This window comes from Delphinus delphis, chromosome 5 (genome assembly GCF_949987515.2).
Source record: "Delphinus delphis chromosome 5, mDelDel1.2, whole genome shotgun sequence".
NCBI lineage: Eukaryota > Metazoa > Chordata > Mammalia > Artiodactyla > Delphinidae > Delphinus > Delphinus delphis.
The window spans coordinates 77,124,454-77,148,616 of NC_082687.1; the positions used below are offsets into that span (position 1 = coordinate 77,124,454).

Genomic DNA, 24,163 nt, shown 5'->3' on the forward strand with positions numbered 1-24,163 from the left:
TGCCGCAACTAGGACCCGGCGCAGCCAAATAAATAAATATTAAAAAAAAAAAAGGCATTTGAGAAAATACTCAAAGGAAAAAAAGAAAAAAATATGTACTCCCAAGTTCCACCAACAAAAGATACAAAATACTAAAAAGAAAATAAAAATAACTTGTAATCTCACTACTCAGAGAAAACAGGCAATAGAGCATAGAGTATGGGGCTCTGGAGCCAGGCTGCCTGTATTAAAATCTCACCTCTGCTATTTGCTAGCTGTGTGACCTTGTATAAGTTACTTGACCTCTCTGTGCCGTAGTTTTGTGTAAACATTTTCGTACTTTTTCTTTCAAAAAACTGAGATGGGACTTCCCTGGTGGCACAGTCGTTAAGAATCTGCCTGCCAATGCAGGGGACACGGGTTTGAGCCCTGGTCTGGGAAGATCCCACATGCTGCAGAGCAACTAAGCCCACGCGCCTCAACTTCTGAGCCTGCGCTCTAGAGCCCGTGAGCCACAACTACTGAGCCCACGAGCCACAACTACTGAAGCCCTCGCGCCTAGAGCCGCAAGCAAGAGAAGCCACTGCAATGAGAAGCCCGAGCACCGCAACAAAGAGTAGCCCCCGCTCGCCGCAACTAGAGAAAGCCCATGCGCAGGCAACGAAGACCCAACGCAGCCAAATAAATAAAGTAAAAAAAAATTTGTCTCAATAAAACTGAGATCATGTTAGCTCAGAATACTGCTTTGTGTTTATTTCTTCCCTTAACATTTTTTATTAACAATTTCGATCATTTTGGCAAAGGGATATGGCAAATCTGATCCCTTCATACAAATAGTTTCCTAAACAAAGGGAAGTTTAGGATTTTCAATAAGTAATCAGCAATTTCAACAGTGTGGAGTGTAGATCAGATGGCTTTTTGATTTTGTTTCTTATAATGGTAGCAGGATTTTTTCTTTTGAAATAGATATTTAATGCCAAAAAAATAGATAAATTGACCTGGAGAGACTATAACTTAAATGCACCTTCTCTTCCCAATAGTTGACTCGCTAGGGAAAACCATTCTCTCATTCTAGGTTTCTTATTGAAATAGATGAGTAATGATTACTCATAGATTATTCTACTCAAAACACTAACTCAACATAGAGATGAGCTATGGATAATCCCGTTTTGTGGAACTTTACTGAATATCAAAACTGGTAACTCTCACAGGCAATTGAGCACAGAGTATGGGGCTCTGGAGCCAGGCTGCCTGGATTAAAATCTCACCTCTGCTACTTGGCTAGCTGTGTGACCTGGTATAAGTTACTTGACCTCTCTGTGCTGTAGTTTTCCTATCTGTAAGATGGGGTTGAAAACAATAGTGCCTACCTCATAGGGTTATTGTAAAGGTTGAACAAGTTCATACCTGTAAAGTGCTTGGAATAGTGATTATTACAAAGTATGCATCGGTACGTGACTAATATTAATAGTATTTTTCTAGGTGTCTTACCCTTGCTACTGGTTTTCAGAGTTCTTATTTGAGTTTCAGGCTACTGACGTTCATTTATTCCCCTTAAATCAGGTTCTCTATATCTAGGGTTTTCCTAATTACTTCTGTTTAATCTTGCCGTTGTTTGCCTTTTCCGAAATGGCCTTTATTTTCTATCTTAGTTCCTGTTCCTTTGCTCTCTCTAACAGCCCCAGGGGAGAATTCCCGGCAGGCAGAGGACTTCATGACTTCCCCAGGAGGGGACCATGGCCCTCCACATATACCATCTCTGCTCGCCAGTTTCCATATTCGCACGAGGCTGGCCACGTGCCTGTCTAGCAGGAACACTGCCTGACTTAACCTGTGACTAATTGGAAAACCCTGCATTTAGGACTTTTGTAGTTTTCTGTTTAATTGTTACCCCTTCCTGTTCCTGGAAGGAAGAGAAACTGGACTGAAGTCAGCGTTATGGGAGCTACAGACTGGCCCCCGCAGTGCTGCCTTGGGCAGCTGCTCCCTCACCTCCAGGGTTTAAGGTATTTCTCTGCCCCCACATTTAACTCTGTCCCTCCAGTTGGGCTCACACGCTTCAGTGTCTAGTCCTGTCTGTTGGCTTTGTATTCCCAGCTGAGCTGGAAGCTTTGTGAGGATAGCAGTGTTTACACTTATTACCACTGATAACGAGCATCACAGCAATGCTAGCTCATGTTTATTGAGCACTTACTCTGTGCTAGGACCCCGGCTAAACCCAAGTTCATATCATTACTGCTCAGAAACCATTCTATTATTATCTGTATTTTATTTATTTATTTATTTTTTGTTTATCTGTATTTTAGAGATGAGGAAACTGGGGCACTGGGAAGTTAATGGACTTGCCTGGGGTCTCACAGGCAGGAAGCAAGAGAAAGCTAGCTTCTGCTTTTTGCCTTCTTTCTTTCTGGGGAGCAGCTTTGGTTGAGAGCTTGAGCCCTGCCTGCAACAGACCTTGGTTCAAATCCTGGCCATTCCCCAGATGAGTGACCTTGACCTCAATACTTTGTTCTTTAATGTCTCCATCTCTAAGATGGGACCTATCTAAGAGTCCTGAAGGTTAAAAAAAAAAAAAAAGATAACGGGAGTAAAGACGCCCAGCTCAGAAATAAGCACTCGGTAGAGATTTGCCGCTCTTAGTGAATGGTGGTAGAGTGGTTGAACTCCCAGAGGCCCTGGATGTGGGATGGTGAACCCCCAACACACCCCTGGAGAATCAGTCACTAAATCCCTCTCTCCCTCTGTAGGGCCGGTCACCCGGCAGTTTTCCTTTTTGAAGCCCACCCGGCTCGGCACCGCACCTAGTTTTCCCACGTGGGTAGTTTGTGTTGTCTTCTGCATGGTAGAAATTACTTGGCTGTACTCCCACCCTGGCAGGGGCGGGTTGTAGCCAGAAACCGGGGACCTAGGTCCTGGTGGCCTGGTCCTCTGAGTCAGCGCCCTCTCTGTGGAGCTCCAGGGCAGTCACTGGTTCGTAAGGGAAACCCCTCCTCCCTGGGCCCCCCTCTTGCAGTTTCTGCCAGAAACAGACTATCTGGGCCTGTCCTCTCCCCATTTGGTGGTTTTGTCCTGGCCCTTGCTGGTGAGCGTCCTCCCGTAGTTTAAATAATTTCTAACCTAGTCCCTGCTTGGCCTCTTGTGAGGAATGTTCAGGAACAGATCAGTTAGGGATTGCATCCCTGTGACAAGAGGGCAGCGCCTTTGGTGAGGGTATGTCAGCTTCGCTCCTTGACGGACGCAGCAGTGTGGAATATGATGGAGCCCTGGGAAAATCCAGTGGAGGGCCAGTTCCCAAAGCTGGGCTTGGGAACGTGCTGCCATTCGTGGCCTTCCTTTGAATCTTTGCTAACTGGAAACTTCTGTTGATTTTGATGAATACAGGGGTTTGCTGGTATATTTACATCTTTTGGAAAGGGCTTACCCAACAAGTGGGTAAAGCTATGGGATGTATCAGTCGTCTAGCTCTGAAAAGAACTTATTTATAGAAGTTTTTAAAAACTGTCAGCATTTGGCAAATGAAGGTACAAGTGCATTGGACATTCTGTCCCACCAAATAGCATCTTAACAAAACTGCTGATCCAGTTGCAGTGAAAGTGGACACTTGATCAGTAATCGAGGAACCCTTCTGGAAGGATGGAATCTGCTTTCACAATTCACAGGTTGCATGTGGCAAAAGTTTAAGGTGCTCCTACCATGTTCCAGGAACTGTGACAGGGGTTCAGGGTACAATGATAGGACATTCTCCTTGCTACTTGGGGAAACAGGAGTGTTTGGCTTAAATCAGGCTTTTCCTGCAAGTTCTGTTGCCCACGTTGGGTTTCCTAACGTTGACCACAGTATGCCCGAGAGATGTGCTTGTAGTGAAGTGTGTGTGTGGGGGGCTGTCAGTGGCTCCTGAGTGTTGGTTCTTCTGCCTGGCTCATTTCTGTATCTCCCCAGTGAAGTCATGTTAGACCACTGATTTATTTGCAAAATGAGGATCTCATCCACCCTCTTGTCTACTTCCTTGGGATTAGACGTTTCAGATAAGACAATGACAGCGTCAAGTGTCATCTGAGTGGAAACTTTTATATCTTATATGATGTCTCTAGCTAATAATGTATGTGATTGAAGATTTTCTTTTTCCTTTTCCATTCTTTCTTTCCCTCCCTCCCTTCCTTCCTTCCTTCTTCCTTTCTGAAAGATTTTTAGATGCCATGCAACTAACATTGTTAGCACAAATTATGTTTGTGACAACTATTGAATTGCTTCGAAGTATAATAGTTTGTGAGTAATAATGTGAAAACATACCTGTGAACAAGATGCTTTTCAATAGATAGAAAAAAGTCTTCCTTTTACTTTCATAATAGTTATGGAGCAGTAAGATAGAGTTCTACTTTAGAGTGATCTTTTGCTTTTTGTAGTAGAAATTAATATTGGGAAATTTTATGCTGCTGAGAACATTTTAAAAAATGACGTCAATACAAATTTATCTTGCTGTAGCTGACTTTAACACTTTTTCATGAAGATGATTCTTACATTTAACAAGATGCATGCAGATTCCAATGTTTATCACACATGACAGGGTCATTTGGCGAGAGGCACCTTTTTAGTGTTTAAGGGCATTCGAGGGGGTGCAGACCTGGGCTCCAGCCCAACTCTGTGGTCAACTCTGTGGTGATGGTTTAACCCACCTGTTTACTGTGAGGCATGTGTCACTTACTAGGTAAAACTGAAAACCCATCTCCACTCTTACAGACGCTGCTAAACAACGTGGATAAGTGTGCAGGGCTCTGGGGTCTCAAGGCTTGGCTTGAATCCCGTCCCACTATATGTTAGGACTTGTTATTGAACCTCCACGGGCCCTATTTTCCTCATCTGCACATGGGGGTAATGAGACAACCTACCTTAAGATGTGGAAATGAAATGGAATTGTGCATGAAGCACTGCAAACACTCGGTAAATGCTGCCCTACAGTTACCTTAACGGAGCAACTCATTCTTTATAACACACCACCTTTAGAAAAGAATCTGAAGCGATTATTGAATCTCTGAAGTCCATTGCTTTGCAGACATATCAAGCAAATGTCTTTTAAAAAATTCTAATTTTTCTTGAGTTGATGTAATTTACAATTTGAAAGGTGAGGAAGGGTCTACAGTCAAAGTCTCACTCCACTCCTGTCCTCCAGCTACCCACCCACCCCATCTCCAGGAAACTGAGAGTGCTACAGAACTAAAGACAAAAAAATCCTCAAATGGACAACACTGAAAATAGCAAGAGAAAGAGGAGAGGCAGAGGAAGGGGTAGGAGTATAGGAAAAGAGGAGGGGGAGGTTCAGCTGGGGTCTAAACTGCTGAGCTCTCCTGCCCTGCAGCCCCTTAGGCATCGCCCTCGCTTATACCCCTCTCTGAGGACCCCACGATGTGGGGTTCTTCTCCCCTTGGGACTCCTCAGCCTTTTCTGTCTTAGAGGCATGGTGGGTGACTTCCTGGCCTGTGTCCCAGTGCAGACACTGGCAAGCTGACCTTGCCCCATGTTGGGTGAGCTCAGGTCAGATAAGCCTTCTGTGTCATCTGAATGCAAACCACTGTTTGAGGTATTCTGGGAGATTCAGGAAGAGTCCAGAAGTTGAGATCCTTGACTTCTCAAAGCACTGGTGTCCTAAACTGAATCCCTTCCCAAGGAGTAGCTGTGGGGCTGTAGCTCTTTTCTGTTTTTTTCAATCTTTTGGTGCTCTTGAAGAATTGGTAAATCCAAGACAGTTGTGGAGAATGCTAGGGATTTTCTCTTACTCTGCAAAGTTAGTTTTCCCCTTCTAGTCTGAATGGAAACCTGAGATGGTAAATATTTATAGTTTCCATCATAATTTTTGTGTCTTTGTTTCTTTATATTGACATCACCCCAGTTTCAGTTCTCTGTTCTGGTAGCTACCTGGGGTTCAGGAGTAATTCAGTTTTGTCCCACAACCTCCTGCCCGTCAAGAATGTTTGTTCTCTTTTTTGTCCAGCCAAATTAAGTTTTTCTTTTGAAACCTAATATAAAGTCCTTTTTCTTCCTGGATCCACACTAATTACTTCCCTTCTCAACTCCTAAGGTACTTATACAAAGGAACTGCAGCTTAGGGAAGGGTTGTGCTCCAGACATTCCTTTTTGAGTAATTGGGTTGGAAATTGAAATGCATTTTCCCACTAAAAATAATAATTAGGCTCCCATAAAGGGTATTTAAAAAATGATAAAATGGGACTTAGTGAACTTTTATTACGGAAGAGTTGAAAGAATAGTAAAGTGGACTGCTGTACACTAACCACTTGGTTTCAATATTTTGCCATATTCACTTGTTCACCCTATCTATCTATCTGCCCATCCACCCACCCACATACCTCTATCTACCTACTTTTTTTGCGGAATTATTTGAAATCAAGTTGCAGACAGTGTTACATTTCACCCTAAATCCCTCTGCCATCACGTTGTAGGATTAAGGACTTCCTTCAACATAACTGCAATACCATGATCATAGCTTAAAAAAATAAACAATAAATTTGTACTACTGTCTACGCCATTTTCCTGTTGACCTCAAAATATCCTTTGTTGCTGTTTTAAAATTTTTATTATTGTTTAGAATTTGGAATCAGGCTCCAATCAAGGTTTACTAACCGGATTTTGTCCTATTAGTTTCTAACAAAAGCTATTTGAAGCCACATTTAGCCAAGTACTGGGGGAGGGAAGGAATTTTTCTGGGCATAGGTAGTATGTTGAAATCTTTGTGTACTCGCCCCTCCCTGTTTTCCTCTCCCATGCTTAATGCCTGTCTCTGGATCCTGGGGTGCCCCTGCTGCCCTGAGCTCTCCATTTTGGCCAGATCCCCAGCCCCAGGGTACAGGGACCTCTTAGCCAAATGCATCTGTGAATCAGGGGTTCATAGCTGGACATTGCTGATTTATGCATGTTTTGCTGGGGAAGCTTTCTGGGCCTCCATCTGTTCCCCTAGTGGTTTTTGCTGTCCAGTATCAAGAGTTTTCCAGCATCAGGGAAGCATTTCAAGGAATTTGACAAGATAGAGGTAACTGAGTAGCTGTATACTTCGGGAGGGACTTTGTATCATGGGTGAGTAGACTCTGGGCAGGTGGGTCCTGTCTGGATGTCCCTCCCTGCCTAGTCACAGCTGCGGAGTTGGGGAGGGTGGGACAGTAGCAGCTGCTTATCTGGAAGTTGGCAGCTGCCTGAAGTTCCACTACAAAATTTAGCACTTATTTATATACTGACTTCCATTGTTTTCCAGTTTCCATATAAGCTCGTTTGTTCTCTTCATACATTTTAAGTTTTTAAAATTTGGGCAAATGCTGTGTCTCAGTCACTGGCACTGGGGGAATATCTTAAAAGCTCTACGGTTTCGGTTATCCCCACAGCTAAAACCAGAAACAGTTTGGGGATGATTTTGTTTTGTGGAGTTTGCTTTGCATTCTCCCCTTTCATTAGTGTTCATAATTGATTTAAAACGTGTTTAAACAATTAGCTTAATAAAGGGTGTTGTTTTTCAGGAGCTAGTAGATCTTAGCTCTGCCAGGGTAGGATTGAGAGGCTCTGTCCTGAAACAGTATCTGCCTGGGTTTTCCTCCAGGCTCTTACCAGTTTTCAACCATGTGACCCTGGGCAAGTGACATACCCTCCCTAACCTCCAGCTTCTCTCTCTAAAATAATAGTACACATCTCATAGGGTCGTGACTGTCAGAAACCCTTGGGGCCCATGGCCTAAACTCTAAATATGTAGGTCCCCCTCGAGAGATCTAATCAAATATATTAATGATTTTGCAGCAGACTCAGCGGAATAGGGGTTGCAAATAGCCTCACGTCAGATCAGAGCAGGTTTTGCTACCAATGAATTTGTCAGATTTGGTTTTGCTATGAAATGAGGTATAAAACTTTTTGTTTCAGAGCTTTTTGGGTTTTGCCTTGTGGACACGGGAGGGTGGGCTTGCGTTTTCCTCTCCAGTAGCATCAACCCAGAGTGAATGTGGATAGGGCTGGAAAAGGTTGGGGAGTATGGAAATTTGAGAACCAGGAAGGACATTGGTTTTAGCACATAATATTTTTTTAAATGGTTAATAATTTTCTTTTCTTTTTTCAATATTTATTTGGTTGCGCTGGGTGTTAGTTGTGGCTCGAGGACTCTGTAGTTGCGGCATGCGAACTCTTAGTTGCAGCATGCATGAGGGATCTAGTTTCCTGACCAGGGATCAAACCCAAGCCCCCTGCTTTGGGAGCACGGAATCTTTTCCACTGCACCACCAGGGAAGTCCAGCACATAATTTTTCAGCTGAGCAAACCAAGGTGCAGAGGGGTGAAGGGACTTGTTTAGTATCACAGAGGTAGCTGGGGACAAAGCTGGAGGAAGAAAAACCCCTTTAGAGAAATGCATATCTAGCTATCTTAGTCAGTAATCTAAATCAAAAATAGACTACTTTTGGGTACTGTGATTTGAATGTTTGCTGAAAAAAAATAGGGTGTGTATCTGTGTGTTTAAAAGCAAGGTTCCAGCCAAGCTTAGTGGGTTATCTACTTACCAGCCAAGTCCTTTTCCCATCACAGAGTTGTTGGGTCACTGCTGGGAAACCCTAGCTTCTGAGAATGTACACCCTTTCCTGATAGGAGAGGAAGAATTGCTATCAGAACCATCAAAATGCTCTTGGCCCTGGTTGGAACAAAGCTGCTTGGGAGAAGTCACAAGGGCCTCCTTATCTGGAGTCTCAGGTTATTACCGTCATCCCCATTATGTGTATTTTAGCAACCCTCGAGCTAAGCCCACTGGGTTTAAGGAATGCCATTTCTGCGCCATTTCTTCTCAGCTCCTCTGACCATTGGGGTCAGTTGGAAATGCAAGTATTACTTGGAATCCAAGCTAGAAAACTGCTTTTGATTTTTTGGGTTGACTTTGGGCCATTCCTCATACCTCTTCCTCAGTTTCTTGCTGTCTTAATGTTTTTTATGTAACATCTTCTTTTGTGACTTTGTCAATAGGATCTTGGCAAAACACAGTACGTAGTGGGTCTTCAAAATACGGTGAATTAACCAAACCTGGCTGGGTCTAAGAAAAACGCTAAGGATTTTGATAACCGCTGGCTTTTGCTGGACCTGTTTTACTTGTAATGTGGAGGAGAATCACTTTTATCAGTAAGAGCTGAGAACTCTCTGTTTCTATGGCTCTTGCTGTGTGCAGAGGATACTGGAGACGAGGTGATGGGCTTGTTTTGAAGAGGCTGAGGGACCCGAGGTTGTGGTCTGCATAAGGTGGGCTGTGATTTGGGAGTTGGAAGGGAGGTCAGAGAGGGGGGACAAATAGAGTTTTGCAGTTGTTCATCGGGTAGGCTGCTCTGAGGTCTGGTGGTGGGCATTTTCAAAACATCCTCCTTCCTGCTGTGCTAATTGGAATCCATAGTTTTGCGATGTGGGGAGCCTTTAATCTAAGTTGTGAAATATAAGAGCAAACCAACATTTAGCATTTTAACAGAAGAGTTGGTAAATGATGACCTCAGCTCAGGTAAGAGGAAGCAGCGTCCAAGCAGGCAGGATCCAGACTGCCTGGTTTGAATCCAGCCACTGACAGGTAGTAGCTCTGTGACCTTGGGAAGGCTCCTTGACCTTTCTGTGCTTCCTTTCCACATCTGTGACGTGGGGAGAATAGCAGTAACTATGTCATAAGTTTATTGTGAAGATTCCCTGCTTGGCTTACTGCTGGATTGCAAATGCTTCATAAATGTGGTGTTGCTTATTGTTAGTAGTTACAGAGGTATAACAAATTGGTCTGAGCTGGACTTCCATCACTTCTGGAAAACTCCCACCTGAAACCATCCCCTTCCTGCCTCTGGTTCAGCCTGCTTTCCATTCTGACCCTGATCCCTCGTGTCTGATTCCCTTGGGTCTCTTATTCTCTTTCCTGCTCGGTGGCCCACCCTGCATGAGTTAACCCAGTTACAGGTTTGGGGTGCACATCTCAGCTGTGCCCCGAATGGCCTTGCAGTCCTTTCACTGGCCTCTCACATTCCTTCTGTTTCTCCACTAAGCCTCACTGTCTCCGTCAGCCCCTCTTCTTCTCTGGCCCCTCTAGTTCTCAAGAAATGCCATCTCTCATCTTCAGGCATCTGTTTGCTCACCTTCCCTCCATCCACGTAAAGAACAAACTCATGGACACCCTGCCTCAGGACGAAGTATCTTTTTTCCTATTCAAGTTTTTAATCCATCTCCTTTTTGCTCCTTGGCTTCTTCTGCATGTAAATAAACACTTTGGTTTCAGCCACTTTAAAAAAATTCAAAACTCCAAATAAAAATTTCTTCCCTTCACGCTGAAAGTGAACTCCCTTACTCGTAACGCCCATAGTGGGCTTCTAGAAAGAGCAAACCGAGCTGTTTCTGCTCTTCAACGCAGGGAATCTAGCCTCACCTTCTGGTCTATGAAAAACTGGTCCCTCCAAGGCCACAAAGATCTCCTGCCAACCGTTTTTTCCTTCCTATTTTATTTTATTTATTTTTTCATTTTATATATGATGTATGTATGTATTTTAGGATTTTAAAGATTATTTTAGGATTTTAAGTTACTTCAAGAAACTATGGGGAAACAGAAAGGGAGCAAAGTGCAACAAGGGGAAAGTTAAAAAAATTTCAAGTTACTTTCTGATTCAGCAACTAAAGGCTTTCTGTGTATTCTCTGGAACTTCTATGTGGCCCAATTTGTCTGAGTTTTTCTCAATACTGTTTCTAAATATTCTTCTTAGGGTGTTTCTCTCTTTATTTTTTTTTAATTGTGATAAGAACACTTAACATGAGAATTACCCTCTTAACAAATTTTTAAGTGCACAATACGGTATTGTTAACCGAGGGCACAATGCTGTACAGCAAATATCTGGAACTTATTCATCTTGCATAACTGAAACTTTATCTCCGTTGAATAGCAACTACCCCCCCACCCCGGCCCCCGCCAAAGCTGGCTCCTGGCAACCGCCATTCTACTCTCTTTCTATGAACTTGACTACTTTAGGTGCCTCATGTAAGTGGAATCATGTAGTATTTGTCTTTCTGTGACTGGCTCATTTCACCTGGCATAATGTGTTCCAGGTCCATCTTTGTTGTCCTTTACGGCAGGATGTCCTCCTTTTTTAAAGCTGAATGGGATTCGATTATACGTATATGTCACATTTCTTTATCCTCTCAACCATCAGCGAACATTTACGTTGTTCCCAAGTCTTGGCTATTGTAAATAATGCTGCAGAGAACATGGGAGTGCAGCTATCTCTTCAAGATCCTGATTTCATTCCTTTTGGATAGATACCCAGAAATGGAATTGCTGCATCATTTGGTAGTTCTATTTTTAGGTTTTCTGAGGAAGCGCTATACTGTTTTCCATGGTGGATGTACCATTTTATGTTTCCTTCCTATTTTAGCTACTTTCTCTTGAAGCATCTGACCTAGCTGACTGCTGATTCCTCCTGGAAACTTCTTCTCTGTTCTAAGGTAGAACCCTGGCTTCTCTTCCTCAGGTCCTCATGGAGTAGATCCAGTTGCTCAATGGATATTTCCATCTGGGTGTCTCCGTGCTTACCTTTATCACTACATGTTCAAAACCGAACATGTGCTATTGTCTTCTCCACGCAAGTATATGAGCTAGGGCCCCTGAAACAAAGTACCACAAACTGGGTGACTTAAAAAGGAGAGATTTATTGACTCACTGTTCTGTAGGCTACAAGTCCAAGATCAGGGTCAGCAGGGTTTCTTCTCCTGAGGGCTGTGAGAAAGAATCTGTTCAGTGCTTCTCTTCTAGATTCTGACGGTTCGCTGGCAATCTTTGATGTTCCTTGGCTTCTATAAAGCATCATCCTGACCTCTGCCTTTACCTTCACATGGTGTTTTTACTTTGTGCTTGTCTATCTCCAAATTTCCCTTTTTTTAAAGGACAGCAGCCATATGGGATTAGGGCCCACCCTAATGACTTCATTTTATACCTTTGTAAAGACCCTATGTCCTAATATAGTCACTTGGGGTTAGGACTTCAACATATGAATTGGGGGTGAGGCAAAATTCAACCCATAGCACCATGCAGACTTGATTTTTTTTCAGGTATTTCTCATCTCAATGAATGGCACCAATGTCCACCATGTTACTCAAGCAGAAACTTGGGAATCATCCTTATCAAATCACATGCCTTTATATGAACCTAGCATCTAGAGCTTGTAGAACTTGGAGGCACAATTTTGGACAGGTTTACAAAGGGATCTGTGACTCCCAAATGGCTGACAACCTCTGCTCTGTATCTTTTTCTTTTTTTTAGCGTCTACCGCCTTGGTACAAAAGTAATACATACGTAAGAATTTTAGAAAACTACAGAAAAGCATAAAAATAAAATTAATAATTATCCTATTATTCAATTACCCAGAATCACTTATTATTTTGGTCATTTCTCGTACGTTTTATGCCTTCATGCATTTTTTTTTTTTTACTAGTTGGAGCATACTGTATGTAAGATTTTGAATCCAACTTTTTAAAATTCAACACTGAATCATGTGTGTTTCCATATCTTCACAAAATCTTCATAAATAGTTTTAAATGGTGTGTGTTATTCCATCAAATGGATAGATAATGATTGACTTAGATATTTTATTATTATCCCATTATCAAATATGCAGGTCGTTGCTGTTTTTTGACTTTTATAAATAATGCTATGACAACCTTTACTATTAATTTGGACTCAAATAAATATTTTTTTCAGAATTCAGGTATGAGTCAGCAGGGGATAAAGAAAAAAGGTGGACACAGTATCTCTAAGCAAATTATTAGTGTAAATTGAAGGAAAGCTAAGCCTACCTCAGTTAACAAATATCTTAGGTGTTAATTGTGAGTAGTTACTTTGTGATTTAAAAGTTATTCTTAATTAAATTGTTGAGGTAGATCACAGTAGAGTCTCCAGTCAACATTTTGCTCTTCAGTGATTCTTTACAGTCTATAACAGGGTTGTACAATGATGGAAATGTTCTTCATCTGACCTGTCCAATATGGAAGCAATTAGCCACGTGTGACTATTGAGCACTTGAAAAGTGGTTAGTCCAACTGAGGAACTGAATTTTAAATTTTATTTATTTTTAATTGATTTAAATTTAAGTAACTATTTGTGGTTAGTGGTTACCTATTGGATAGTGTAGTTCTATCAAGGTGATGCCTAAACACTTTTATAGTGCTTATCTTTTCCTACATACCCTTTTAAGTGTTTTACATGTTAATGTATTTAATCCTCACAATGACTTTAGGAAGTAGTCTTCCAGTTACTATTGCTATATAAAAAATTACCACAAAACTCAGTGGCTTAAAACAATAACAATCATTTATTTTGCCTGAATCTACAGTTTGGGCAGGGTTCATCAGAAATGGCTCATCTTTGCTCCATGCAGCATCAACTGAGGTTATAGAGTCTACTTCTAAGATATCTCAATTACATAGTTGTCATGTTGATGACTATTATTGATTTTTCTTCTTGGGGGAGCTTGGGTTTCCTCACAGCATGGTGGCTGGCTTCCAAAAGCAAGTGTCCCAAGAGATAGGAAGCGGAAGCTGTCAGTTTCTTAAGGCCTGGGACTTAGAAACTGACAAAATATCACTTCCAACATATTCCATTGGTCAGGCAAAGCACAGAATATATCTTCAAGGGGAGGAGATATAGACCTCACCTCTCCACGGGAGCAGTGCCAAAGAATTTGGGGACATGTCTTAAAGTCATCATAGAAAGGTACAATCATTTTGATTCTGTTTTACAGATGAGGAAACTGAGCACCTAGCAGTTAAAAAACTTGCCCAAGGTGACATGCCTAGTAATTGGCCAAGCTGTTATTTATGCCAGGCAGTCTGACATTTTTTTTTTTTTTTTGCTGTACGCGGGCCTCTCACTGTTGTGGCCTCTCCCGTTGCGGAGCACAGACTCCGGACACGCAGGCCCAGCAGCCATGGCTCACGGGCCAAGCCGCTCCGCGGCATGTGGGATCTTCCCGGACCGGGGCACGAACTCGTGTCCCCTGCATCGGCAGGCGGACTCTCAACCACTGCGCCACCAGGGAAGCCCTGACCTTTTTTTAACTACAGTGCATCTCTGTAATTCATGTTTCACTAATTTAGATTCATATCTTCTTCAGTTTTTTCCATGGTGCAATAATTATGAAATTAAATGACTGCTAATATGTTTGTAAATCACAAACTGTAAATACATAGTATTTGCAAGGCTTTGCTAGATGTCAAATTAATGATGAACACACATTCTCAACCACCTGATTCAGGAGGAGCTGTTTGGCTCCAATTTGGAGCCCCTCTGCTTTCATCTCTGTTTCTACTGCTTCCCAAAGAGAATTTATTATCACCTCCAGATTGAAACAGACCACAATTCTGAGTAAAACTCTTTCAGTCTTAGCATGTTGCCTACTTTACCTATTCCTGTTGCATGGCATATGTGTTTTTAAAAAGGAATTAATAAATAACACACTTAGAATTATAAAAGGAGTTGAATATTCTGGGTTTTACTGAAAGTAAATCTTGAGGTTAAACCCTAATTTAGATGATATATTTGCATATGTTTAGGGAAGTGTGTGTGTGTATTCTCTTATTTATTTATTCATTCATTTATTAATTATATTCTTGGAAGAGAAATCAGAAAAAATATATAGATTATGCCAAATTCTAGAGGTTGCATGATAAAATAATGAATGCAACCTTTTACAAACCTGAGAAACCAGCAGTTTCCTTTCATGTTCAAAGATAATGGATAGTTCCATGCGAGCGAGAGAGAGAGAGAGAGAGAGAGAGAGAGAGAGAGAGAGAGAGAGAGAGAGTGAGAGAGAGAGCCTTTTGTCCTGTGGCTTCTGTTTGATACTATTTGCTGCAGTAAAGAAATGTGGTCACTTCACACCTAGTCTCTGTCCCCATGTAATCATTACAACACGGGTATTTTTTGGTTTTTTTTTCATCAAAATACTCTTGAGAGAGTTTATAGTTAAATGCATCTAGCTTTCCAGTTTCTGGGTTTCTCAAGCAATATGTGTGAATTTCCATGATGTAGAAAAGCTTATTTTATTACTTCAGAATCTGAGTATCCCAAATAGTGAGACTTCACTTCAGTGAAATCCCACATTTTTCTTTAGTCCACATCCTACCTGACCCACTCCTTTGTTTTTGTTTTTTTAAAATATTTATTTATTTGTTTATTGGGTTGTGCTGGGTCTTAGTTGTGGCAGGCAGGCTCCTTAGTTGTGGCATGCATGTGGGATCTAGTTCCCTGACCAGGGATCGAACCTGGGCCCCCTGCATTGGGAGCGTGGAGTCTTATCCACTGTGCCACCAGGGAAGTCCCTTCTCCTTTGTTTGATAACTCCCTTCTCATTTTATGTGTGTGAACTGGTATTTTGTTGATTTTCCACACAGTCGGCTCTTTCTCCGTTATCTTAACTGGCCGTATCTTATGATTGTACGAGCCGGGCTCACTGTTTTTCCGTCTCACTCCTTCATAGATGTGACTCAGTTCCTCATATATGGGAACTTCTTGAGAGCCTACGTAGCATGCTCTTGGGCCCAGATATCCGGCTGCCTCTGGCGTAAGTCCATGTGGCATTTTGACTTGTCCAAAAGCAAATGTCTCCTTCTCTCCCAAAGATGCCCCCTTCCCAGCTGCCCCATGTCATAAAATAGGTCCCCACTATTACTGTTTCTTTTAATGCCCCATGCATACCTTCCTCGGCCTTTCTCCCAATCTCTCATGCCTGCCCAGCTGTTCACTTGTTTAGTGCCTGTTTCCGATACTACCCTACAAGCTCCAAGATGGCGTTGGTCATGCTGTGTTATTTTCCACTCTCTCTCCAGCTCCCAGCTGGTGCTTTTCATATAATGGGCATGCCATAAATGCTAATTTGGGTTAGTAAACAAATAAACAAATGCATGTGCTTCCATTTTTATGTTTGTATCCCTGGGCCAAAACTTGATGCCGTCGTGGATTTTTCTCTCTTTTTTCATACACTAGATCTGTCAGTTTACTAAATCTTTCTGGGACATACCCTCCATGAGGACAGGGATCTTTGTTTTGCTCAGTGGTATGTCCCAGATGCCTGGAATGGTGCCTGGCATGTAGTTGAGCCAAGCTGAGCATTTACTCTGTTGTAGAAATGGTTCTGGATGTTTTACATGTATTCATTTATTTAATCTTCATAACAAGCCTAGAAGGGTGGGTAGCTACTATTAGTGTGCCTATTTTACAAGACACCAAGGCATGGAGATTAAGTCATCATCCAGCGTCACACAGCTGCTAAGCGGTAGAGCCAGGATGTGACCACACTGTCTCCTGAGTCTGTGCTCTTAACCGCTGGGTAGTCTGCTGTGATACCACCTAGTGATGGTGTGTTTGCTCTGTGTGGACCCTTCACTGAAACTCTGTACATTCACTCCACGCTGTGTAGGTACTCTTTTAGAGGAAGAAGCAGAGGCTGGTTTGGAGAGGATTAAAAAAAAATTACCCAGGGTGGGACCCAGGTGCTGAGTAGCAGGGACAGGATGGGAACTCAAGACTGTTTCAGCACAAGCCTGTGTGCCTGTCCTGCCAGACCTGCCAGTCTCTGCGTGGCCCGTGGTTTTGGAAGCAGACTGACATTTAACAGGAACATTTCCCAAGGTTGTCGGAGTTTCCTTGTCCCCAGTAGACGTCTGATGCAGCTGTGCATGTTTCTTCCTCAGACAATGATGGCAGCCGCCCGTTACACTCCAGAACTGAGACGACGCCCTCGCCCACGAACAATGGAAATGGACACCCAGAATACATTGCGTACGCACTTGTCCCTGTGTTCTTCATCATGGGTCTCTTCGGCGTTCTCATCTGCCACCTGCTTAAGAAGAAAGGCTATCGTTGTACAACAGAAGCTGAGCAAGACGTGGAAGAAGAAAAGGTTGAAAAGATAGGTAAATCACCTGGCTTCTTTTTATGGGAATGTGAGTGCAGACGATTTTTAAATCAGAAACCAGTAACGTATATTTTCCATCTCTATAAGGCAAATGATCCATCTTTTTTTATATATTGACATTATGTAAATTTAAAGTGTACAACACGTCAATCGGATACATTTGTATATTGTAATATGATTACCATTGTAGCGATATTTAGCACCTCTATCACAGTACGTAATTGTCATTTCTTTTTAGTGGCGGAAATCATTAAGTTCTAGTCTCTGAGCAGGTTTGATGATTATAATACAATATTTTTGCCTATATTCACTATACTGTGCATTCGATCTCTAAGGCTTATTTACTATTTGTTCTAAGTTTGTACCCTTAAGCAACATCTGCCCTATTGTAACCGAAGGTGGTGTCTGGCTGCTCGCTGCTCAAAAGCCAATAATAAGGCCACGTTGGTGGTTTATTTTGGGTGCTGGCAACCGGGGGGTGAGGGGAGAGGGTTAATGGACTCCTGTCCAAAGGCTGACTACCCCTCGCCCCTGACCATCAGGGGGTAAAAGAGCTTTTATAGACGAAGGGAGGGAGCTACATGAAGAAACAGCACAGTCAGCTCTGACAGTCATCTTGAAATTGGTCATGTGGTGGTCTGACCAGTGTCATCTTGATTGTTTTTTTGTTTTGTTTTTTATAAATTTATTTATTTTATTCATGTATTTCTGGCTTCCTTGGGTCTTCGTTGCTGTGCGCGGGCTTTCTCTAGTTGCAGAGAGCGGGGGCTACTCTTCGTTGTGGTGCGCAGGCTTCTCATTGCGGTGGCTTCTCTGATTGCGGAGTACGGGCTCTAGAGCGCAGGCTCAGTAGCTGCTCAGTAGTTGTGGTGCACGGGCTTAGTTGCTCCGCGGCATGTGGGATTTTCCCGGGCCAGGGCTCGAACCCGTGTCTCCTGCATTGGCAGGCGTATTCTTAACCACTGCGCCACCAGGGAAGCCCATCTTGATTGTTTTGTTTTTTTTCGGTACCCGGGCCTCTCACTGTTGTGGCCTCTCCCTCTGCAGAGCACAGGCTCCGGATGCGCAGGCTCAGCGGCCATGGCTCACGGGCCCAGCCGCTGCGCGGCATGTGGGATCTTTCCGGACCGGGGCACGAACCCGTGTCCCCTGCATTGGCAGGCGGACTCGCAACCACTGCGCCACCAGGGAAGCCCTTGATTGTTTTAAGTGCAGTTAATCTTTCCAGGGTCAGTTTTTTCCCATTTCCTTGAGGCCAATTCTCAGAATTGTGGCAGCTTATGTCCGTGGCTACAGCCTGGTCATCATGTAGTTAACTTCTTCCACCTGGTGGGGCTTTCAGTATCTACAAGACAGCTCGCAGGATACGGCTCAGAATATCTACAGCCCTTGAGAAGGAACTAGAGGTCCTTGCTTTAGCTTGACTTTGCTTAGTGACTATTATTGTCTTGTCCTGCTTGACTGCTTTTCTCTGCTTCTGCATTTTCTCACTTCTCTGATTAAACTTATTCTTTGGCTAAAGTTTTTCCACAGGCAAAAGGCAGGCAGAGGACGTGGGCGTATAGACCACAGGGCCCTGCTCCATTTCACTCTCTCCCCATCCCTTATGCCCTGGTAACCACTCTCTATTTTTACAACTTTGGCTTTTTTAGTTTCCACATACAAGTGATAACATACAGTACTTGTCTTTTTCTGTGTGTGATTTATTTCACTAAGCATAATGTGCTTAAAGTCCATCTGTGTTGTCAAAAATGGCAGGATGTCCTCCTTTCTCATGGCTGAATACTATTCCATTATATATATATATATATATATATATATATATATATCTCACATCTTCTTTACCCATTCATTCCTTGATGGGCAGTTAGGTTGTTTCCATATCTTGGCTATTGGGAATAGTTCTGCAATAAACATGGGAGTGCATATAAATCTTCAAGATCCTGTTTTCATTTCCTTTGGGAATGGAATGACTGGATCATAGGGTACTTCTATTTTTAATTTTTTGAGGAACCTCCATATTGTTTTCTACACTGGCTGCACCAGTTTACACTCCGACCAGCTGTGCAGAAGTGTTCCCTTTTCTCCACATCCTCGCCAACTTTTACAAAATGATCCATCTTAAAGGCAGATGGTGTGGTATAGTGTCTCTGTGGATTTCACAGGAAGCACACCTAGAGTTATAAACCTTGCTTTCATTTATTAAATACCTACTAAATCATTTATTCTTATTTGCCTTGTGGCCTCGGGCAAGTTACATATGTTATATATGCTGCTATGTATAATTTAACTTAAATTTAATTTCATTAATTTAATACTAATTTAATTAAAATTTTAATTTAAGTGAGAACAGTAATCTCCACCTTGTAAGATTATTGTGAAATTTATAGAGAATATATATTTGGTGTTTGTCACACATGGCCACTCAGTAAATATTAACCCTTACTATTATTGAATTAGATTCCAATAAGAACAATGGGAAAACTGAATACGTCTCACCAGTTTTGTGCTGTTACTTTTGCTGGGGGAGTTCTATCTTAAATCTACGAGGTTAGAGTCTATGTTTATTAATTAAGAGGTTGTGTGAACATTGCAGTGAAAATGTGGCAAGAGCTGGTGCTTTCGTATTGACTTCAGACCGTCTCAGCTTTTCCTCTTAAAGTGGAGTTGCTGGATTGTGTTTGGAAAACGCTGAGAGATGAAATCCTGTTTTCTCCACAGATGTTACTTTCCAACCACCCTTTAGGGCCTTGGGGAGTAGTAGGTAACTCTCCTTATCCCTTTCAGCCTCTCAAAGGATAGTTTTTGCAGAAAGGTGACAGTTGGAGTAGGTCAGCCTTCAAGCCGGCCCCAAGGGCAGAATGCGGGAGCTTCTTCATTCCTTGCCAGCTTGCCTGCCCTGTTGGTTTTTCCCACCCCCACTGACCTTTGAGCCAGAGAGAGAGCACGGTCGCAGGATGAGTCATGTTTGAGCTTATGAGCAAACCAAGGCTGAGGGTTTGTCAACAGAAGGCGGGGCCTCCCCCTCCTCCTTCCTAGATGCTCTGTCGGTCGGCTTAGCCATTAGCAAGTGCACTGTGCAACCAAACATGCGTATTCACGAGAGCAAGCAGCTTGGATGGAGAAGACCATTTTCCAGATACACGGGTAGGACACCGCACACCTTGATTCATTCTTTGCGAGCTAGATCAACCCTCCCTCTTCCTTCCTGTGTTATGGAAGCAAATTATAAGGATCAGTTCCAGAGTGGAGATTTGATTCTTTTTTTTCAAGGACTATCCTATGTGCAGAGTCTCTCAAAGTAAACTGAGTCTGTAGGCAATTAACTGCGACCAACATTTAGATCATTTAGAAGTACATTTAAAAGAAGAGTCTTGTAAAAACACAGACGAATAATTACCCAATTTTTTTTTTTTTTTTTTTTGCGGTACGCGGGCCTCTCACTGTTGTGGCCTCTCCCGTTGTGGAGCACAGGCTCCGCACACACAGGCTCAGCAGCCATGGCTCACAGGCCCAGCTGCTCCGCGGTACGTGGGATCTTCCCAGACCGGGGCACGAACCCGTGTCCTCTGCATCGGCTGGCGGACTCTCAACCACTGCGCCACCAGAGAAGCCCAATAATTACCCAATTTAAGAAATGAATTAATTTTCTAAATTTATATAGTACATCTGCAATTAAAATAAAATCCAAGAAGTTTTTCTTTTAACTGTCTTTTTTCTTTCCATTTCCCTTAAGGGTTTAACAAAACGATGAGAGAGAAATAATAGTTGTAAGGACTGATATAGATACATGGAATTGTTGTCTTAGAAACTGAGTGTGTGTTTGGACTTGAGATCGATGGACAACTCTGATACTTTTTATGCCTCTTATGCCAGGGAAGTCACTGTGTGCTTTCAGTCAGGCAGCTTGGGGTTAAAGGAAGAAAGCAGAGCTCTTAGCACCATGGGGATCAGCTGAACTTTCTGGACGCTGTTCAGAGAGGTCTTGGGCTCTAAGACTGCACGTCTTGTTGACCTGATGCAAGTGACCAATTGTAACCTGTCGTCCCCTCCCCTTTCTCTTTCAGAGTTGAACGACAGTGTAAATGAAAATAGTGACACCGTTGGGCAAATTGTCCACTACATCATGAAAAACGAAGGTATGGTTGTTTTAGTGTCCAGAACAATTCAGTATTCGTATGTTTTATTAAAAACCTGCTTCAAAGAGTCATGATTTGTATAGATTGTCCTGTCAATGTTTCTGAAGTTATTGACACCTTTTACCTAAGCTCACAAATAGCTCAGCTTCCTGCATTATCTGACCAGGGGAGTTTCATAGAAGTGTTTTCTAAGAGTCAGTCATCGTAGAGTCAGCCCCGGAGGCTTACCTTTTATTCCTGGCCTCACCTCGATGTGGGGAAAGTCATATTACATCATGGAGCCTCACTTTCCTCCTCTAAAATAATATTTACCGCATAGCATTGTTGTGACATATTGCACATAAAGTGCTTGTATAATAAGCACTCAAATATTATCTATTCCTTTTTTTGTGCTTTTAAACATATTGTGGTAAAATACGCATAACATAAAATGGACCATTATACCCATTTTAAAATGGACAATTCATTGGCCTTGAGTACGTTCACAATAATGTACAGCCGTCACCACTATCTAGCTCCAGAACTTTTTCATCATCCCAAACTCTGTACCCACTAAGCAGTCACTCCCCATTCTCCATCCCCTTTCCCTTCATCCTCTGGCAACCCCTCCTCTGCTTTCTGTCTCCATGGATTTGCCCATTCTGTGATCTATTCTTAAGTGTTAATACTTTTAAAAAGTCTAACCTTTATGGCTTTAAGCACTTTTTCCCCCTCTAAAATGTATTCTAAACCCCCATCTTCCTAATCTTCCCCATCTTCCTAAACTAATCAGGATGAGTTTAATCTTGATTAGATAAATCAGGGTCATTGTTTTGAAGGTGATTGTCTCCATAAGATTCCACACCCCGAGTGACTTTTGAGGTGTGTGGCACTCCTACCCACATACCTGTGAACTAAAAATGTCACCTGTCATGTCAGTAAACAAAGGATGTTGCAGCCATCAAGCCATCACATCTGCCCCAGCGGGGCACCCTGAGGAGACGCAGGGTGCACGGGATACTGGCCCCAGAGGGCTGAGGTGCACATCAAAGGAATGACTTCAGTGAACCCAGACTCTTGCATCTTCCCGTACATAGAAAAGAACTACATTCCTTAACTCGAGATGTCTGGTTTTCTTTAATTAATAGTCATCTTTTGATGTTCCGACTACCCGGTCTTTGTTGCAAAAACCCCTGTATATCCTGGGGTTGCCTCTGCAGAGCGCTCCCTCAGAGCTGTCTGAGACGCTGTGTCCCGGCCTTAGGTCCTCAGATTTGTCCACTGAATAAAACATAACCTCTCAACTTTTAGGTCGTGCATTATTTTCAGTCGACATCTCCCGTATCCGCAGATCTCCATACTTTGAATTCTCATGAGAATTTAAAAGAAAATGTTTTCCTTGGGCTCTGTCTGTGCCCTGGTCAGTGCTGACACATGCAGCCTGCACTGCTGCACCTGAGCCATTTGTCCAAAAGTAGAAATACCTCCGTGCTGCTCAGTAAATACACGCTCTTCCATCCCCAGCCGCTCCCCGGGGCTCCTCTGCCCCCATATCCTCACTATCAACTGGAGCATCTGCCTGGCCCAGGCTGCTGGTCAGTTTTTCTGACTAAGAGAAGCAGCAATTTCACATGATTCAGCATAATTTTCATTGTTCTTTACAGAGTGGGTTTTACGTATTTGGCATAGATCTAGGTGCATTATGTGCATAATCTAATCCTCAAAATATTCCTCTGGAGTTGATATTATTATACCCATTTTACAGATGAAGAAAGGAATACTCCAAGTGGTTGGTCACATGGTTAAGGAGCAGCCTGGCCCTACCTGGGTCTCTTTCATCTATACAACAGTGCCTCGACTCTCTTCTACTTTGTACCTTTCAGTTTCTATGGGATGGAAAACCAGATAGCCAAACTTAATAATATGGTGTTTAAAATAACAAGACAGCAATCACTTGGATTTGATGTCTGTTTTCTAAAGACCTTCGTTCAGGGAACAGTATTTGTTGATGCTATCCTTGAGGACTCAGTGGTGCATATTTCTTTCACATAAAAAAAGTGGATTTTAATTTGCATAAGAAATGCACAAATACGTTCTTGGCATAGAAGCTCCAGCCATGACAAAAGTGCACAGGGTGAGGTTGCTCCTGTAACCTTGTGCTTTCGAAACTGCCTTCAGGGCTTTGGGGAGCTTGGAGGCATTTGGGACCTGGTCTTCTGAGAGCTGGAGCGGTTGCTGAGTTAGTGAGTGCTGCATGAGGGAGTTACTGACAGGTGAACTGGTTGAAATAAGTCAGCTGTGAAAACTTTGCCGGGGGCTGCAGTTCTCGCGTATAACTTCATAGTAGACACTGAGTGCTTGCTATGCGCCAAGCTCATTCCAGGGGCTTTCTGGGAACCCTGTGATTCAGATACTTCGTTCCCAATTTACAGTTGAGAAACTGAGGCCCACAGCACGTAACTAACTTGCCAATGTCACCCTGCTGCAAGTAGCAGACCTGAGATTTGAACTCTAGCATCTGACGTCAGAGTCTATACTTACCCACGTGCTGTCACTGCCTCTTTCGTGGTAGCAGGAAAGACGGATGATAAACTTCCTCCTTTCAAAGAGACAACGTATACAGCTGGGGTGTTTTATAGAACTCTTCAACATTAACTCATTAAATTCTCCAAACTACCTTATGAGGTAGATCCTGTTATCACCCCATTTTGCAGATGAAGAAACAGAGGCCCAGAGGGTAAGAAAATTACCCAAGGTCACACAGCCAGCATGTGGCAGGATGGTGCCAGCAGTGGGCCCCTTCTCCTAATTACAGCAGACGAGAAGCCTTTGGGTCCTTGGAGCAAGCAGACTATATAATTTCCTCACCTTCCACACTCACAGACTATAGGGCTGTTCTTTTCTTTTTTAATTATGTCCTTTTCCTTTCAGAAAGTAGCCTTTTGGTTTCTGCTGCCTTGATTACCAGTAGGTATGTTGGAATAATACCAAGGCACTGATTTCATTCTTTCTCCTCTGCTCCCCTGTTCTTTCCCTTCTGTCTTTCTTATTCTTTACCCTCTTCCCTGTCAGGGCCTTCATCTGTCTGCCTGTGATTTCTCCAGTGACCTGTGAGGAAGG

General features: G+C 42.8%; 1 protein-coding gene across 1 annotated transcript in view; it reads left to right on the forward strand.

Moving 5' to 3' along the window:
• RELL1 (RELT like 1) overlaps positions 1 to 24,163 on the forward strand; it is a 62,735-nt gene that overhangs the window by 14,155 nt on the left and 24,417 nt on the right. The window contains exons 2-3 of the mRNA XM_060012717.1: positions 16,702 to 16,923; positions 20,993 to 21,064. Coding sequence (XP_059868700.1) covers positions 16,702 to 16,923; positions 20,993 to 21,064 — 294 coding nt within the window. The remainder of the gene's footprint in view (positions 1 to 16,701; positions 16,924 to 20,992; positions 21,065 to 24,163) is intronic.